Source organism: Mustela nivalis (genome assembly GCF_964662115.1).
Source record: "Mustela nivalis genome assembly, chromosome: 1".
Classification (NCBI taxonomy): domain Eukaryota; kingdom Metazoa; phylum Chordata; class Mammalia; order Carnivora; family Mustelidae; genus Mustela; species Mustela nivalis.
This window is the reverse complement of record NC_139020.1, coordinates 196,735,168-196,753,287: the sequence shown is the minus strand read 5'-3', so window position 1 is coordinate 196,753,287 and position 18,120 is coordinate 196,735,168. Positions and strand designations below refer to the sequence as shown.

At 57.4% G+C, this 18,120-nt stretch overlaps 2 protein-coding genes and 1 long non-coding RNA gene across 6 annotated transcripts in view; 2 read left to right on the top strand and 1 right to left on the bottom strand.

The window, feature by feature from the left end:
- SEMA3F (semaphorin 3F) overlaps positions 1-5,431 on the top strand; it is a 30,102-nt gene extending 24,671 nt beyond the window's left edge. For all 4 annotated transcript variants that reach the window (XM_082702845.1, XM_082702847.1, XM_082702848.1 and 1 more), the window contains 7 exons: positions 1,140-1,362; positions 1,926-2,014; positions 2,153-2,194; positions 2,373-2,530; positions 2,930-2,997; positions 3,292-3,425; positions 4,087-5,431. In XM_082702845.1, coding sequence (XP_082558971.1) covers positions 1,140-1,362; positions 1,926-2,014; positions 2,153-2,194; positions 2,373-2,530; positions 2,930-2,997; positions 3,292-3,425; positions 4,087-4,497 — 1,125 coding nt within the window. In that variant the 3' untranslated portion in view covers positions 4,498-5,431. The remainder of the gene's footprint in view (positions 1-1,139; positions 1,363-1,925; positions 2,015-2,152; positions 2,195-2,372; positions 2,531-2,929; positions 2,998-3,291; positions 3,426-4,086) is intronic.
- A 103-nt stretch (positions 5,432-5,534) lies between these two features.
- On the top strand, positions 5,535-12,620 carry GNAT1 (G protein subunit alpha transducin 1). The gene is made up of 8 exons (XM_082702928.1): positions 5,535-8,779; positions 9,985-10,027; positions 10,134-10,275; positions 10,376-10,533; positions 10,623-10,751; positions 10,981-11,110; positions 11,390-11,543; positions 11,669-12,620. Exons 1-8 carry the CDS (start codon positions 8,674-8,676, stop codon positions 11,857-11,859), a joined length of 1,053 nt encoding a protein of 350 aa, XP_082559054.1. The 5' UTR covers positions 5,535-8,673; the 3' UTR covers positions 11,860-12,620.
- Positions 11,027-14,312, bottom strand: LOC309849896. Its single transcript, XR_014303977.1, has 3 exons — positions 12,627-14,312; positions 11,414-11,490; positions 11,027-11,160 (listed from the first exon to the last, which is right to left on the bottom strand). It is a non-coding gene; the product is annotated as an uncharacterized lncRNA (long non-coding RNA).
- Positions 14,313-18,120: the final 3,808 nt, after the last annotated feature.

Below are 18,120 nucleotides of genomic sequence, written 5' to 3'. Positions count from 1 at the left end.
AGAGACACAATGAGAGAGGGAACACAATCAGGGGGAGTGGGAGAGGGAGAAGCAGGCTCCCCGCTCTGAGCCCAGTGTGGGGCTCGATCCCAGGACCTTGGGATCATAACCTGAGCCGAAGTCAGACGCTTAACAACTGAGCCACTGAGGTGCCCCCCCATATATCCATTTAAATAAAGCTGACATTAAAAAACAAAACACAGGGCACCTGGGTGGTTCAGTGGGTTAAAGCCTCTGCCTTTGGCTCAGGTCATGATCCCAGGGTCCTGGGATTAAGCCCCGCATTGGGCTCTCTGCTCGGCAGGGAGCCTGCTTCTTCCTCTCTCTCTGCCTGCCTCTCTGCCTACTTGTGATCTCTGTCTGTCAAATAACTAAATAAAATATTAAAAAAAGAAGTAATTTAAACAAACAAACAAAACACAGGCACCAGGCCAGCTCAGTTGGTTGAGCACACAAGTCTTGATCTCGGAGTCATGAGTTTGAGCCCCACGTTGGGCACAGAGGGAACTTTAAAAAATAAATAAATAAAACAAAATGAAACCAATCATTATTTGCCCAGCACCAGTCTGTGAAGAACCCAGCCAGGATCCCAGAAGAAAGATAGTGGCTGGGTGTGGCTGCTTGGGAGCCACACCTGCAGGGGGGCAAACCTGCAGGGCAAGCTGGCATTGGCGGAGCTGATTAGTGGTGGCCAGGGAGATGAGGGCTGGGCAGGGGTGGACAGGCAGAAGGGAAAAGCACCAGGTCAGGGCAGAGCACCCTCAGAGTGTTAAGGGAACTTGGGGTTATGGTCTCTCCAGCAGGCGCCCATGGGTGTGGGCGGCAGACTGGAGGAAGGAGACAGTAGGATGGGGCATGAGGACCTGGGAAGGGAGTGTTCAGCTCTGCCTAATGCCACCACAAGGTCATGGCACACAAGGCCAGGAAGGTGGCTGCAGAATTTGGCCATGTGGGACCTTGGGACCTCGGCTGGAGCAGGGCCTTCAGAGAGGTTGGGTGAGGGGGGTGGAAAGCCCGGATGGGGGTCCTGAGGAGTGGAGCAGGTGGATGTGTTGGGGATGAACAAAGGAGAGGCTTCTTCTGGAACTGAGGGGGTCAGCAAGCCCCCGCTGGGCCTGACGCTCATCACGTGCCTGCAGTGCCCCGGAGGAACCTTCACGCCATCCATGAAGTCCACCAAGGACTACCCTGATGAAGTGATTAACTTCATGCGCAGCCACCCGCTTATGTACCAGGCCGTGTACCCTCTCCAGAGGCGGCCCCTGGTTGTCCGCACAGGCGCACCCTACAGGCTCACCACCGTCGCTGTGGACCAGGTGGATGCAGCCGACGGGCGCTATGAGGTGCTTTTCCTGGGCACAGGTACCCACTGCTGCTCCCAGACCCTCCCACGCTGGGCCCGTTGGGCGGAGGGTGCTGATCCATGGGGTGGGAGACCTACCCTGCTGGGGGTTGCTCCAGGCTCGCCAAGGTCAACTCTGCTACCACCATCCTTTGGAGCCAGGATAGCTGAGACAAGGGGTGGAGACAGCAGGGAAACTGGGTACCCGGGGACCCATGCAGGGTTAGGAAAAAGGGAACAGGTGGCCAACACCTGCAGGACACGTGGGTCCAAATACCACCATACATGCTCTCATGCACACGTGTGCCCACCACACCTCCAGCCCCTCCACACAGGAGGACCTCCAGCATCCTTTTCTCAGCAGTGCCCAAAATGAGCGTCTGGGGTGAGAGGGGCAGACCCCAGCTGTGACCACTCACCCTTATCCCGGGCCCCTTCATCCGGGGGAATTTCTTCAACCTTGGTACAGAGTTTCTGCTCCACTGCCCTTGGGGGGTTGGAACCTGGTGGGGGAAGGGGCTGAGGCTAGTACCCCTTCCCCAGCGTCCTCAGCCCCACTGAGGCCCTGCCCGGCCCGTTCCAGACCGCGGGACAGTGCAGAAGGTCATTGTGCTGCCCAAGGATGACCAGGAGATGGAGGAGCTCATGCTGGAGGAGGTAGAGGTCTTCAAGGTGGGTATGGGTATGACACCCAGTCCTGTTCTTCTCACCCTGGCCCTCCTTAGTACCAGCTCCTTACCTCAGACCTCCCTCCAGATGGGGGCAGGGAAGGGGCCCCCCGTCCCCAAGGTAATCCCTGTCTTCTTCCAGGAGCCAGCACCTGTTAAGACCATGACCATCTCTTCCAAGAGAGTAAGTTTTGCTAAGGTGGGCTAGGTTTAGGGATGGAGCCTGTTCTTCCTTGGGGTCATGCCCTTGGCACAAGGATTGGGAAACTGAGGCATTGAACGGGAAGGCAAGGAACCCAGCTGGCTCCTGATGGGGGCTGGCTGTGGGGAGGGAACTGACACGCCCCTTCCCCTGCCCTCAGCAACAACTATACGTGGCGTCTGCCGTGGGTGTCACCCACCTGAGCCTGCACCGTTGCCAGGCGTATGGGGCTGCCTGTGCCGACTGCTGCCTCGCCCGGGACCCCTACTGTGCCTGGGATGGCCAGTCCTGCTCCCGCTACACAGCATCTTCCAAGAGGTGTGGACCCCTTAGCCCTTGAAATCTGAGCCACCAGACCCAGGGTCCTGTCCTGTGGGTTTGGTGACTGATGTGATAGTACCCTGGGAATAATAGATGAGACTTTTCTCTCCTAGAGTCTTGGGGGTATAGGGACCTGGGGCAGGGGGCACAGCTTTCTTGAAAATACTTGATCAAGGGCACCTGGGTGGCTCAGTAGGTTAAGCCGCTGCCTTCGGCTCAGGTCATGATCTCAGGGTCCTGGGATCGAGTCCCACATCGGGCTTTCTGTTCAGCAGGGAGCCTGCTTCCCTCTCTCTCTCTGCCTGCCTCTCTGTCTACTGTGATCTCTGTCTGTCAAATAAAACAAATAAAATCTTAAAAAAAAAAAATACTTGATCAGGATCTATCCTCATCTAGGCGGAGCCGGCGGCAGGATGTCCGGCACGGGAACCCCATCAGGCAGTGCCGTGGGTTTAACTCCAACGGTGAGTGTGCTGTGCCAGCATGGGGCCCTGTGCAGCCCATGGAGCTGCTCCTAGCCCCCGCTCCCCCCAACTGCTGGAAGGACTCTCACATGACCCAGGGGGTAAGGGGGCTTGGGAATTGGCAATGGGCTGTCCTTAGCCACCCACTCAAGAAAGGAGTGGATGCCCAATGGTCTAGCCCTGCGTTCTTCCAGCATGGGTGCCCCTGTGTGTGCCCTTCAGCCCCTGCCCCATGCCGGCCTGCAGGCCGCCCAAGGCAATGTTGCTTTCACGCTGTGCCCTCTTGCCCTACAGCCAACAAGAATACGGTGGAGTCTGTGCAGTATGGTGTGGCAGGGAGCGCGGCCTTCCTCGAGTGCCAGCCTCGCTCGCCCCAGGCCACTGTTAAGTGGCTATTTCAGCGAGACCCCAGTGACCGGCGCCGTGAGGTGATTTCCTCCACCCCCTAGTCCTTGCTGTGGGTGCGGGAGTCCCTGCACAGTAGGAAGGCCACGTAGGTGGAAAGTGCTTTAGGAGCCCATCTGGGGTAGCCCCATTCTAAGAAAACCCTTCCAAGTTCCCCTTCCTGTGTGGAAGTCATTTCGGTGAATCGAGTTATATGGAAATGCTAGGATTTCTGTATTTTATGGAAACCACTTAAGAGATTGCCTCTTTACATGAAAATCCCATTCGTGTGCTCCGCTGGAGGTGTATACCCCATGGCATGGAAATGTCAATGCGCTCAAGCTCTACGATGTGGGAATTCCGTGGAGGGGCCCTCGTTTTATGGAAATGCATTCCGGGCACCCCTCCCTATGCGAAGATTCTATAAGGATACTTCAGTTGGGTAATCCCATTAAAAAGAAATGCTATGCTTGAGCATTCTCTCATTGTACAGGATCTCTTCCCCATCCTTCCTCCTGAAATGAAAAAGCGTACGGATGCCCTTGTCAGATGTATGTGGAACCTTACTATGGGCTTTTCTTGCTACGTGGAAATTCCACACGGGGGCCCCTTCCACGGAATGGCCACAGAGGTGGTCTGCTCCGGGGGCCGGCTGGGCGGCAGGGAGGTCACACAGCTCTGAGCCCCGGCTCCCTGCTCCTGCAGATTCGTGCCGAGGACCGCTTCCTGCGCACAGAGCAAGGCTTGCTGCTCCGCGCCCTGCAGCCCGGGGACCGTGGCCTCTACTCCTGCACGGCCACCGAGAACAACTTCAAGCATGTCGTCACGCGGGTGCAGCTGCATGTCCTGGGCCGGGATGCCGTCCACGCTGCCCTCTTCCCACCGCCAGCGGCGAGCGCCCCACCGCCCCCCGGCGCCGGTCTCCCCACACCCCCTTACCAGGAGCTGGCCCAGCTACTGGCCCAGCCCGAAGTGGGCCTCATCCACCAGTACTGCCAGGGCTACTGGCGCCACGTGCCCCCAAGCCCCAGGGAGGCCCCAGGTGCACCCAGGCCTCCTGAACCCCAGGACCAGAAGAAGCCCCGGAACCGCCGCCATCACCCGCCGGACACATGAGGCCAGCTGCCTGAGCCTTGCGATGGACCGGCCTCGGCCTCGTCCCTTTTAATATAAAAGATATATATATATATATAAATATATATATATAAAATATCTATATTCTATACACACCCTGCCCCTGCAAAGACAGTATTTATTGGTGGGTTGTACATAGCCTGCCTCAGCGGCAGCACGGTCCAAAACTGAGACCCATGCTGGTCAGAGACGGCAGAGAACAGAGCCCACCCAGCCAGGCCCAGCCCGTCGGCAGGGCCAGGCCAGGACCACACAGTCCCCAGCCTCAGCTGGGAGTCTACCTGCTTGGCTGCCACCGCCGGGATCTACAGGACGCGGGGAGGGAGCACGCCGCCCCTGGACAGGGCACGGACTGCTCACCTTTGCCAGCATGTGCTCTCAAGCTGTGCCGCCAGTGCAGACAGATGCGGAGGCGAGGACTGCTTCGGAGACTGGGAGTGGGGGGTGGGGGCTCAGAGGCACTCCGAGGCGGGAAGAAGGGGCGTCACAGGAGGCCGGCCCCTGCCTGGGAGGGGACACTCAGTCAAGGCCAGCCCCCTCCCAGGTATTTATTCTCTATTTATTGGGGACAGGAGCAAAGGAGCCCTGCCTGGGTGGGGCACACTTCCAGCCCTCCCTGCCTGGCCACTCTACCTCCTCTTCGCTTTTTCTGGGCCACTGTGACTTGGGGGCTGGGAGAATAGCAGAGGGGCAGGTGCAGGCAGGGCTGAGGGGAGAGGGGGCAGTGGTGGAGGCCTGGGGCCTTCAGGGGCTCCCCCAGGGCTCCCTTCTGCCCACCACTTCAGAGGATGGGTGTAAATAGCTCTGGGGGTCTTTGGGAGTAGGTGGGTAGGGGCTCCCCGGTGGCCCTCGGCTGCCCAGGCCACAGCCGCCCTTGGGTTCCATCTTGCTAATAAACACTGGCTCTGGGACTGGACTTTGGCTTTTCTCCTTGGCAGGGGAGGGAGGTTGGGGGTTCAGCCTACATCCAGATTCTGTCCTTCCTGCCCGCCTTCACGTGGCCTGACCACTGTTCCCACACCTCTCTCGCAAGCTCAGCTTCCGTTCGCTCACTTGTAGGTTTGATCGTTGGTTTCTCACCTGGCTTTGTGGTGGGCTTTGTGGCAGACACTAAGGGCTCAGTATCGGCAAGACAGAGCTACAGTCCTCGCAGTCTGGCTGCTCCCCACCCTGAAAATTGACAAAATTCCCATCCTTCTTGCTTCCTTCCAGCCAGCTCTCAGCAGAGGGACTGGCATGAGCGAGTGTCCAACAGGTGGGGAAGGTCAGGGCAGGTGGGGTGCTGCTGGACAGGAGAAAGTACAGCTGGGGACCCTGGTCCAAACTCAATGAGTCAAGTCCTGGCAGGGGGAGCTAAGAGCTGGGGAGGCCTGTGGGACCAGCAGGGCTTATGACCATATCTGGTGGGCAAGGGGAGCCAGAGGGGGACTGACAGTGGATGGCCCCACTTTAAATAAACCCAATAGGCAGAAACCAGATTTGCCTTGGTATAACAGACCTGGGCTCCTGCACTGCCCCAACTCCCTAGGGGCTGCAGAGCCACCCCACCCCCACCCCAAGGGGCCCATTTACTACATGGGAGGGTGAAGGATGGGTGGAACCCAGAAGCTGAAGGTGGGACATATAATCTGTTGTTCCTGGACAGACCCGACCTGCTGACCCAATAGGGCAGATGGGAAGCCACCAGCCTCTGGTAGGAGCCAGTATCCATTTCCCACAGGCTTAAGGACCATCTCCACTGCTTGGGATCTGAGGCCTTGGCACCCCCTCGTGGTCTCTTGGGTCTGCAACAGAGCTTAGGACTACAAGGCAGCCAGGTTTCCAGGAAGAGTCGGACCAGAAGGCTCAGGGTCTCTGGAGGGAGCCTTGAGAGCCCAGGGTTTAGGTCTTTCTATTGGAGGTTGGGAACTCTAGAGCCTGGGAGCTTTAGGCTTAATTGAACAACTTCCACCCAGCAGTACTCCTCGTCCCGTCTGAACCTATATGCAGACCCTAGACCCCCTCAGCTGAGGCAGGCCTGCCCTACAAATGCCTTTAGGCAGCTCTCAGAGTATCCAAGGGAACAGATCAGGAGAAGGACAGGAAATGCATCCCTCCTCAGTGCCCCTGGGAGCCCCTGCTCTGAGACTCATTTTCCCTACCTGACGACAGGCCTGCAAAATGTTCTCTGGAAGAGCATGGCCAGCTCTGCACGTCAGAGACTTTGTTGCATGCAGACACACCTGTACACATAGGCACAGGCACGCACAAGTGTGCCCACATACAGGCATACACATGCATAAGTGCACAAGCACACATGCAGAGGCGAAAATCACAGGCTCATGCACACTAACGCACGTGCTACTTGTATGTGTGCATTTTACATCCATACACAAATACCCGCGTGGACATGTTATTCCACATCAGCACGTGTGTGCATGAGGAAAAAGGAACACATGCACACGTGTGTCTGGCATGCACAGGCACACATGTGCCCCCCCGACACAGACACAACTGCACATGTGTACATACAAGTGCAGACATGGACAAACGTGTTGTGTCATTGCTTTGGTTGATGCCAGCAAAGGACAGACACCCATGTACACACAGCAGACATGCATGCTCCCTCCCTCAAGTCTGTTGGAGTTGTGGAGGTATGTCGAGGCCCTGCACAGGTCAGGTCCAGCCTTTGGTACGAGGCAAATGCAATGTTCTCCCTTCCTTCTTGACTCTGCAGAGCATGGAAGTCCGGTCCAGAGTCACCCTGCCCTTCCCAACCACTTCCTTCTGTGTGGATATAATCCCCTTCCTTGTCAGTAAAATGGGACTGATGATGTGGGCACCCATTCACCAGGGCCCGTGTGAGCTTACAAAATAGAGAGCAGTACTACTGGGTATTTACCCTAAAGATATAAAGTAGTGATCCAAAGGGGCACGTGCACCTGAATGTTTATAGCAGCAATGTCTATAATAGCCAAACTATGGAAGGAACCCAGATGTCCATCAACAGATGAATGGATAAAGAAGATGTGGTATATATATACAATGGGGAATACTATGCAGCCATCAAAAGAAATGAAATCTTGCCATTTGCAACGACATGGATGGAACTAGAGGGTATCATGCTTAGCGAAAGTCAATCAGAGAAAGACAACTATCATGTGATCTCCCTGATATGAGGAAGTGGAGATGCAACATGTGGGTCTTAAGGGGGTAGGAGAAGAATAAATGAAACAAGATGGAACTGGGGGGAGACAAACCATAAGTGACTCTTTTTTTTAAAAAGATTTTATTTATTTATTTGATAGAGATCACAAGTAGGTAGAGAGGCAGGCAGAGAGAGGAAAAGAAGCAGGCTCCCTGCTGAGCAGAGAGCCCAACGCGGGACTCGATCCCAGGACCCCGAGATCATGACCCGAGCCGAAGGCAGCGGCCTAACCCACTGAGCCACCCAGGCGCCCCACCATAACAAACTGAGGGTTGCTGGGGGGAAGGAAGTTGGGAGGGGGTGTGCGGTTATGGACATTGGGGAGGGCATGTGCTATGGTGAGTGCTGTGAAGTGTGTAAACCTGGCAATTCACAGACCTGTACCCCTGGGGATAAAAATATATTATATGTTTATAAAAAATTAAAAATTAAAAATTTTTTTAAATTAAAAAAAAAAATAGAGAGTTGTGCTGAGTCCAGTGCTGGGCCTGGCCCAGGTGCTCCATGCTTGCTTCTCCCTCTCTTCCCTGCTCCCAGCCCCGCCTCCCTGCCCCCACCAGGGGTTCAGGGTCCTATTCTCCCCCTTCTAAGTCTGGACCCTGTGGAACCAGTCTCCCTGCTCTGGTGCAGGGGCTGGACTGTCTCCATGGTCTCTCCTAGAGGGTTGGGGCTCATTGAGAGGGGTGCAGAGTCAGCAGCTGAGGGATTGGGGCCACGCCAGCCTGATTAGAAGGGCTGGGGGCTGAGCTGGCTTCACCTGTCCTTGTCTCTCATTGGCTCTTGGGAACCCCTGGCCCCCAAATCCCACTAAGCAGCCCCACCAGGCCTGCACAGGTCTGTGGAAAGCCAGTCGATTGCCAGTCCTGGGGTCAGAAGGGTGTTGGGAGACCTGAGCCCGGCTCTCCCGGCTCTGGGGATCCCCTCCATCTAGAAGAACCAGCCAACCACCCTGTTCACCTGCTGCTGGGACCATGGGGGCTGGGGCTAGTGCTGAGGAGAAGCACTCAAGGGAGCTGGAAAAGAAGCTCAAAGAAGATGCTGAGAAGGATGCTCGAACCGTGAAACTGCTGCTTCTGGGTATGGGTGTGGGTCCAGGTGGGGAGGCTGCCACCAGGTCGCAGGCAGGGATGGGGGGCAGGCAGGTAGCTCTTCTGTGAAATGGGTTACTTGGGAAGCAGAATGATCCTAAGGTCAGGGAACTGAGTGGGAGCCCTGGCCCTGGTGGGCAGTACTCTGACTCCCCAAGGCTGGGTATCCGGTGGAACCCCTCTCCAGGGGACCCTGACTTAGGCACCCTCCCCTCTGGAGAAGCCCTGGTGGGCAGGGGTCAGGAACAAGGGGCTTCCTTGGGAGCCCTACAATAGGGCTGCTTCCTTGGAAGAAGGAGGTAACAGTCCTCCTGGGCGTGGGCATCCTTTAGCACCATCCAGATCCACAAACAATGGCCCTTAGATTCCAGAGCTTTGTTGTGGGCAAACCTAAAGAGGGTGTCCCTCTGTAGAGCTACTAAGACCCCGGGAGAATAGATAAAGCCAAGCACTTGGTCCCATGGGAGGGGAGGAGAGGTGAGACTGAGGCAGTGCCTCCAGGTCACTACCTTCCACAAGGGGAAGAAGGAGCAGCTTTGAGAGGCAGTGCAGGTCCCACCCCAGGCTCTCCAGGACCCAGTCAGGCATCTGGATGTGGGCAGAGAGACCAAGCCAGAGCACCCCAGGGAGATAGAGGCTAAGCCAGAAATCCCATTAACTGTACCCAAAGCCCTGGCGAGAGCAGGCTCAGAGGGGCTGTCAGCTCTGTCTTCTCCCCTACTCAAAGGCCCTAATTCCCTCTGAGCCTCTAGGAGACACTCCCCTCCCTACAACCCCTGAAAAGCGGGGGTTGACCCGGCTCAAATAATCCTCTGCATGCAGTACCAGAATATTCCACGGTGTGGCGCTCCAGGTTCTCCTTATTTTGGTTTCAGAACAACCAAGAATGGAAGTACCAGGGGTCTTGGAGGCTCCCCAACACAGCTGAGGTCGCTGATTGCCCTTGTCAGCCCCCTCCTCACTCCTGGCATTTAGAAATGTGTTTCCTCCAGGGTGTCGGGACCTTGCTTTGGGGTGGGGGGTGGGGCAAACAGGTGGAACTGGGGTTTGGACTGGTACCTGCCTTGAGTCTGCCGGTCCCCATCTTCCAAGCCCGGTTGCGGGGGGGCGGGGCGCGAGGGGTAGGGGGTGTGGGGGGGCAGGGTTGTAGGGAGGTGTGGCAAGCGCAGCTCTGAGGCGGAGCTTCCCTTCCAGGCGCGGGTGAGTCCGGGAAGAGCACCATTGTCAAGCAGATGAAGTGAGTGTCCTTGCCTATTCTGAGGTCCCTGAGGGTGGGCAAACCCACGGGGCCTGTCCTTCCCCACCGGTCCACTGGGCCTTGACCCGGCTCATCCTGGCCACAGGATCATCCACCAGGATGGGTACTCGTTAGAAGAGTGCCTCGAGTTCATCGCCATCATCTACGGCAACACGCTGCAGTCCATCCTCGCCATCGTGCGCGCCATGACCACACTCAACATCCAGTATGGAGACTCTGCCCGCCAGGTGTGCAAGGAGACTGGCTGAGCGGGGCCTCTGGGGACTCGAGGCACGAGACTGGGCTCAAGTCCACGGTCACCACCACCAACTCCCACCCCACCCTCAGGACGACGCCCGGAAGCTGATGCACATGGCGGACACCATCGAAGAGGGCACGATGCCCAAGGAGATGTCGGACATCATCCAGCGGCTGTGGAAGGACTCGGGTATCCAGGCCTGCTTCGAACGCGCCTCTGAGTACCAGCTCAACGACTCGGCGGGCTAGTGAGAGCGCAGGCGGGGCGCGGGGGGTGCGGGCGGGGTCCTACCATGCCCCTCTGCCACACCCACCCACACCCCGCGGTCTCTGGCAGCTACCTCTCGGACCTGGAGCGCCTGGTCACCCCGGGCTATGTGCCCACTGAGCAGGACGTGCTGCGCTCCCGTGTCAAGACCACAGGCATCATCGAGACGCAGTTCTCCTTCAAGGACCTCCACTTCCGGTACAACCCCACACCGGCGCCCTGGCCCTCCCTCAGGGGCTGTGGCTGCAAGTGCAGCGCCCCCAGACCCTGTTAGAGGCCCTGTCCCAAAGAGACCCTGCCCCTCCTCAGACACCCCACACTCCAGTCCCATCCGAGTGCCCCCCGGCCAGCATTAGGGGGCAAGCGGATGCCTGTGGGCGCGTCCATGGCGTTCCAAGCGCGGGTTCAGGCCCCAACTGCTCCCCAGGATGTTCGACGTGGGCGGGCAGCGCTCAGAGCGCAAGAAGTGGATCCATTGCTTCGAGGGTGTGACCTGCATCATCTTCATCGCGGCACTGAGCGCCTACGACATGGTGCTGGTGGAGGACGACGAAGTGGTGGGTGCCAAGCAGGGCCTGAGTGTTTCCAGGGAAAGCTGGAGACAGTGCTGCGGGAGCGGGAAGGGTCTGAGAGCGGACACTCGTTCCAGAACAGTCGGAACGAGGACACAAGACAACCAGCAGCCTCGCTGAGGGGGACCGTGGGGGAAGCTGACTTGGAGCTGGCTGTCAGCAGGATGGCCCCGGGTGCCCCGGAGCCTGTGGGCCCCGGCCCCAGGGGGACGGCAGCCTGTGCCCCCCCACAACCCGGTGCCCGACAGCTTCTGTCCTCCTCAGAACCGCATGCACGAGAGCCTGCACCTGTTCAACAGCATCTGCAACCACCGCTACTTCGCCACCACGTCCATTGTGCTCTTCCTCAACAAGAAGGACGTTTTCTCAGAGAAGATAAAAAAGGCGCATCTCAGCATCTGCTTCCCGGATTACGACGGTGAGAACCCCCCTCCCCGCCACCTGACCGCCAGGCGGCGCCCCAACCCCGTCATCCGGGCCTGCGCTTCTCCCGCCGCGGGACGGAGTGGGGACACCGAGGGAGAGCACCCCTTTCCCTGACAGGGCCCAACACGTACGAGGACGCGGGCAACTACATCAAGGTGCAGTTCCTCGAGCTCAACATGCGCCGCGACGTGAAGGAGATCTATTCCCATATGACTTGCGCTACTGACACACAGAACGTCAAGTTCGTCTTCGACGCAGTCACAGACATCATCATCAAAGAAAACCTCAAAGACTGCGGCCTCTTTTGAGGTAGGCTCCTCGTGGGCTGGGATACTCCCCTGTCTTGCCCCTTGGTCTCAATACCTCACACTCCATCCCCAGCTCTCCACCCCACCTCACTGCGGCAGACCCCACCCTAGGTCATCTGGTCCTGCGCCAGCTCTCCAGACCCATCCCACGCGGCTGGTGGCTGGTGCCAACCCCCAATTCCCAGGCCCCACCTTGGCCCCTCAGGCTCCATGCCACTGCCCCACTGCCAGCCTGCCCTCCAGGGACACAAGGCCCACTCACCTAATCCCTTCTGACTCTGCCCCATCCCTCTGGTGTCCTTGCTTACAAGCCCACCCCAACAGTGCCTCTTGGCCTATGGCCAATTATTTTGGAGCTCAGGATGTGTTGACTTGCTTCCTTTTCTCTGTTGACAGGTGCCTGAACTCATGTGTGTCCCTGACACCCTGTAGCCCTAGCCACCTTGTAGCCCTAGCCCACAGGAGCCTATCAGCACAACCCCCCTGAACTCCTGGACCCCAGCCTGTGGTCCCACCAGCCACACACCCAAAACCCTGAGCCCCACTAGCCTTGAGGCCCTGACCCTCCCCCGTGTCTCCCAGAGCCCAGTGCCCCCAACCCCACTGCTGCCCTTCACGGCCTGGCGGCACTGGCCTCCAGGACCCACCACAGCCAGCCCCAGCTAGGAACAGGCAGGACTTGGGACAGCTAGAGCTCACAGTGACTCAGCAGTGCCCAACTGACCAATCTCCAGCAGGTCTCTCTCCCCAGGGGGCCCATGACTCACCTGGTGGGTCTGGGTTCAGCAAACAGCCCTCCCTCCCAGGTTCAGGAAGAGCGAGGGGCAGGCAGAGATCACTCCTCCAAGCAGGCCTACTGCTTACCATCAGCCCATTCCAGCCTTACTACCTCCATGTGACAAGTCTGGCACCTGTCTACCCAGTGGCCAGTGACTCCCTCTCAGTAGCTTCAGGGGTCCAAAGTCCAAGCCACTCAGGCCTATGCAGCTCCCACATGAATGAATTAGTGAGTGGGGGGCATGCCTGGGAGCCCCTGGGTGTCAGGAAGAGATTTAAGCTGGACCCTTCCCCACACAGCAGGCTCCGAGTAACCCCCTGTCTCCCTCCCCCACATGCTCTGCACCCTCCATCCTTGGACACCCGATCCATGTCCTACCTCACCCCCACCCACCCACAGCACTTCAGGCCAGCCAGCCAAGGGGATGGTCTGTTGAGGGAGGTACTGTTGACACCCACTGTGGCCAATGGTCAAACTGTCCTGAGGGGTGGCTGGGGGCAGAGTCCGGCTCCATCGATCAGCTCCAGGCAGAGGATTTGGGACATGACTGAGGCCCAGGTTGGGCCCAGAGGGGTCTACCTCAGGTGGGGGCACAAGCAAACCCAGGTAATCCTCCCATCCCTGCAAGCAACTTCTCTCATCCTTTCCTTTCAGGGCCCATTCCCTGGCAGGAAAAGCTGAAGGCCATGTCCAAATTTTGTCAGGGACAGAGGCCCATGTCCCTGTACCCCTGCTCCCAGTTCCTCATCAAGCCCCAAGTCCTCGCTGGGGCCCGTGAGCCAGGACTTATGCTATGTCAAGGACAGGGGCTTCCATCTCTCAAGGCCAGAGGACAGTCCACACTCCCCTCAGGTAGATGCAGACTCAGCAATAAACCTTCGCATCAGGCCCCAGCTGTCCTTTCTTGTGGGGAAGGGAAAAGCGTTCATTGTCACGAGTCATGGGCATTTATGAAGTGCCCAGTGCTGGGCTGGACTTCAATGGGAAGATGGAAACTTCCAGGGAGAAGAACCTGGCCTGGCATGGCAGGAGCGCTCCCGGGGGCATGGGACCAACTGGGGCCTCTCAGGAGAGGGCTTTAAGAGGAAAGGAGCCATGAGAAACGTTCACAGGGATAATCTTGGATCAAGACAGAGTTCTGAGGTAGAAGCTTATTCTGTCAGGGAGAGTAGGGGGTAAAAGGCCCAGAAACGAGGGCTTGTGGGCCATAGCTCAATAGGGCAAGAGCAGGCAAAGGGGACATGGGGTGGGGAGACAATGGGCAGGTGCCAAGTGCCAGCCCGAGGGTCCGGCTTCCTCCAGAAGCTAATGGGTCTTGGAGGCCCTTAAAGCTAGGACCTAATAGCAGGGCTGGGATTAGGGTGAAGCAAAAGAGGCACTCACCTGGGGTGCAAAATGTAAGGTGGTGCCAAAAAGTTCAGTAATCAAGATAAAGAATTTATTAACGCAGTACTTTTTAAATTCAAAATTACTGCAGGGGAGTCTGGCTGGCTCAGTCTGTGGAACATGTGACTCTTGATCTCAGGGTTGTGAGTTCAAGTCCCATGACCTACTCAAAAAAAAAAAAAAAAAAGAAACAAACAAATCACTGCAAAAAACCCATGATGAACAAAATATGAAAATTTTAAATAAAGACAAGATCCAAGAGAACGCTGCTGAGCTATATATTAGAGCCCAAAGCAGAAGGAAAATATCCATTCCTATATATGTTTTTATGTATTTTTAATGGTAAAATTTTTAATAGACTATTAAATTAGTTGAAAAAAAGATTTGAAAGTAGATATATTCAAACTCAACATTATTTTAAGCTTAGCTATTTTGTCTATATCTGAAACAATTTATATTCTGGCTTTAATGGAAATAAAATGATCAATAATATTTTAAAATTCTTGTTTCTGGAAAAAAAATCATTAAGATTTTTCATGAAAAAAAATTTATTTTCATGAAAACAGGTATGTAGGGGCACACATGTTTTTCCTCTGGGGGCCAGTGTGAAAGGGTATGATGGCAGAGAGCAGCAGAACTGGGGACTCCATGCTATATCCTAGCAGAAGGAGGAGGGCAGAGCTGTGAGCCGGAAGTGAGATGGAGAAAGGGGGAGTGAGGGAGCCCAGGCCTGAGTACAATGTGGTGGTAGAGGGACCTGGGGTGGGTTAGGGAACTCAGCCATGCTGGTGCTGGTCAGAGGCCAGAGAAGGGGATGGGGCTTGGGCCCGAGGGGAGGCTAGGGTTCGGACCCTCCCCAGGTGGTCTTGGGCCTGGCTGAGCTAGGCTGCTCACCTCCACTAAGGACCCGCTGACAGAGCAGTTTACTAGAGTGAGGGGAGTCAGTTCAGGATTTAGTGGGGAGAGGCAAGGCGGAAGACCAGAGGCTTTGAGGAGCTGGGAGTGGTAGACTTGGAAGGGAGGAGGCTGTAAGGAGAGGTGGACTAATGGGGTCTTCCACACAGTCATCTTGCCTTGGAAGAAAAGTAATGAGCTCCCCAGCCTTCCTGAGTCTGGGCAGAGAGAAGCCCATACACCGCACAGGGGCTGGACCCCACCCTCCAGGGAGTCCCCTCCACGGACAGTTCTGACCCCAGGGTCGGGGGATTCAGGACTGGGATTCCTGGATCCCATGGGCTGGCCTAGGGCCACAGATATGCTGGGGTCTGGGGGTGGGGCGGGGTCGAGTCCCCCAGCTTGGAGCCCTCCCCCACCCCCCGGCCCCACTCAGGCCCCACTCACCGCATGTATAATTACACCCTAAGGAGCAGAGTCAATGGGTGTTCAATGCCTGAGTCACCCTTGAGGGCAGGGGATCAGAGCCAGACTGAGGCAGCATAGGGGCCGCACCCTAGTCTTGTAGGTAAGGGTCATTTACTGTGGGCACCCCCACTCACCAGCATCCCTGCCTGACCTGCAACCTCAAGGTGCCCTCGAGGGCCCTCCCGGCCTTCAGCTCTGGCTCTGGCGGGACTAACCTGGCCCGGCCACAGACCAGAGATTAGACAAGCCTGGTGGACGGTTAATGCCGCTGACGTCAGGGCCTGGTCGGGTGGCCACTAGGGGCTCGGGCCCTCCCCACAGGCAGTAGCATAACCCACGTGACCTGGGCTCATTAAGCCGCTTCAGTAGCCAGAGAAGCTGGGGGCCAGATCTCGGGAGAGAGGGAGGGCATGCCAGAACTGTGGGAGCGGGCCTCAGCCAAGAGGTCATCAGCTCTGAGGACCCAGGCTGGGGGAGGGTTAGATGGGACTGTCTGCCTCTGAGTCCCTCATGGGGTTCCACACCTCATATTATACCAACTAATCCCCTACTTGTCCCTGAAGAGGAGCCTCCCAGACACCAACCTGGGCAGAGTGTAGTCAGGAGCTCTGGGTGTGGGTCCTCAACACTGGGGCATGGAGGTGAGAACCCTCCTTTCCTATGAGGCCTTAAAACCCCCCAAAATGACTTCAAGCTACGTGTCCTGCCCCCATGCACACCACCTACTGGTGCAAATTGCACGCTCATACTCACGTTTTCCTGTAGTCGGGCTGTTTCCTCTATCCGAATGCCCTTTCTCTTCCCCACCTTGGCATGTGCCTTTCTTCCCCTTGGCAGAACCAAGCCCACCGGTTGCTTCTCCATCAGGCTTTTCCTGATTCGCACCCTCCAACCTGGCAGGAGCTTTCCTGTCTAGACAACCCAGAGGGAGCTCTTGGAGACACAGGCTGCGTGGTGGGATAGCAAGAGGGGCCACGTGAAGTACAGGAAGAGCTGGCCAGGCTGTTCAGAGGCCGCCTCTCCAGGGTGCAGAAGGACAAGTGAGAGCCTGATGAGGAGGTGGGATGGGGTGGGGAACCCGGAGGGCAGAAGGTCAGGGAGGGGAAGAGACTGGCATGTTCTGAGAACAACAGGAACACGTGCAGCCAGCCGGGTGGGGTAGGGGAGGCCAACTGGGACAAGAAGCCAGTTGGGAGGGTGTCCAGGAGGCCAGCTGAGTGTGAGGCAGGGCCCTGCAGACTATCTGAGAAGTCAGTGGGCCCAGACGCTGGGCTCTGGAGATGACTGGGTTGGAGGTGAAGATGGGGGCTCACTGTCAGGGAAGGGTCCTGGGGTACCATGTGGATGCCGTGCCAGGGGAGGTGGTGACACGGGGAGAGGAAGCCACCTAGATGGAGGCTGAGAGGACATGACTGAAGAGGGAGGAGGAGAGCAGAGGGCTGACAGGACCCTGGAAGGAGAGTCTGAGCGATCCTAGGACCCTAAGTTCTGCTTCATGTGTCTGGCCACGTCTTGGGCCCATGTCTGAGTTTCTGGAAGTGGGGGACTTGGGGTTAGGGTTGGGCTGAGGGCTGAGATGAAGCACCCTCCCGGCCCTCCACTCCTGGTGGCTGCCTCCACCACTGTGTTACATCAGTGACATTCCCTCTGGTCCCCGGGAGAAGGCGTCCGGCAGCTCTGAGTCCCATCCTGGCTGCCAGCTGTCCTGCCACCACAGGCTGGGCTGGGAGATTCGGCAGGTGGCGGGGGCGGGGGGGGGGCGGGGGGAGAAGGCCTCGGGGCTGTGTTTGCCCTGGCTGGGGCCCAGACCTAGCATCAACAAACAGCAGCCCCTCCCCCTCCTGGCCACAACTGGTCTGGCCCAGAGACCCCACATCATGCTGCCTCAGGCCACCCACAGCAGCCCAGCCCAGTTCAGCTGGCCTTTCCTCCTCCTGTCAGGACTGAGGACCCCAACCAACATCCACATGCTGGGGTGACCTTGATGCCAGGTCTGGGCCCTCAGGAACTGCCAGTGAGAGCACTCAGCCCTTTTTGCAAATGGCTTCAGTGAGCATCCAGGATATATGTCGCTGGATCAGGGGTGGGGGATGGGGGGTGCGGACCTGGTCAGTTCCTCGCCTACTGACTCTCCAATGGGCAGTCCTCAAGCCCCTTTAGAGACTGAGAGACTTAGGGTCCCTCATGACCAAGGAAAGCTCTGATCTGGGGATTACACTAGCCCCAGATCAGGAGGGAAAGCCAGTCCCTTCCTATTTTTCAGCCATAAGAAGGGTGGGAGCTTGAGTGGTTTCAGAAATTGACACCATCCCAAGGCCTTTCTCTTTAGCCCTCTCAGCGCCCTGACACTCCCAGCCAGGGTCCCCTGCCCTCGGCTCACATCTTCCCCTTCATCCATTCCCCTCAGGCCAGGGGAGAGAACAGAACCATTTCCCTGTGACACAAGGGGAAACTGAGATAGGCTCGGACTTGGCTCTGGGAGTGCTGTGAGTCAGTAGGAAGAGAATCCAGGAGTCCTGACTCCCAGACCAGAGCACAGGAGAGGTTAGGCCTGTCCTCCGAGGGCATTCCCTCAGTACCAAGAGAGGGCAGACATGACACAGAGACATCCAGCTTGGCTAGGAACAGCAGAGGCCATGGGATTAATCGGATCAAAGCCAGTGGCTGAGAAGCAAGGGACACAGCTGTGCTGGGAAGCCCCCCCAGCTCAGCCCCAAGGTCAAGGCCTCTCCCAG

Coding starts and splice junctions, on each gene's coding strand:
- GNAT1 (XM_082702928.1), top strand. CDS start 8,674: ATGGGGGCTGGGGCTAGTGCTGAGGAGAAGCACTCAAGGGAGCTGGAA. Junction 10,028..10,133: donor ACCATTGTCAAGCAGATGAA/GTGAGTGTCCTT, acceptor TCCTGGCCACAG/GATCATCCACCAGGATGGGT. Junction 10,752..10,980: donor TTCAAGGACCTCCACTTCCG/GTACAACCCCAC, acceptor ACTGCTCCCCAG/GATGTTCGACGTGGGCGGGC.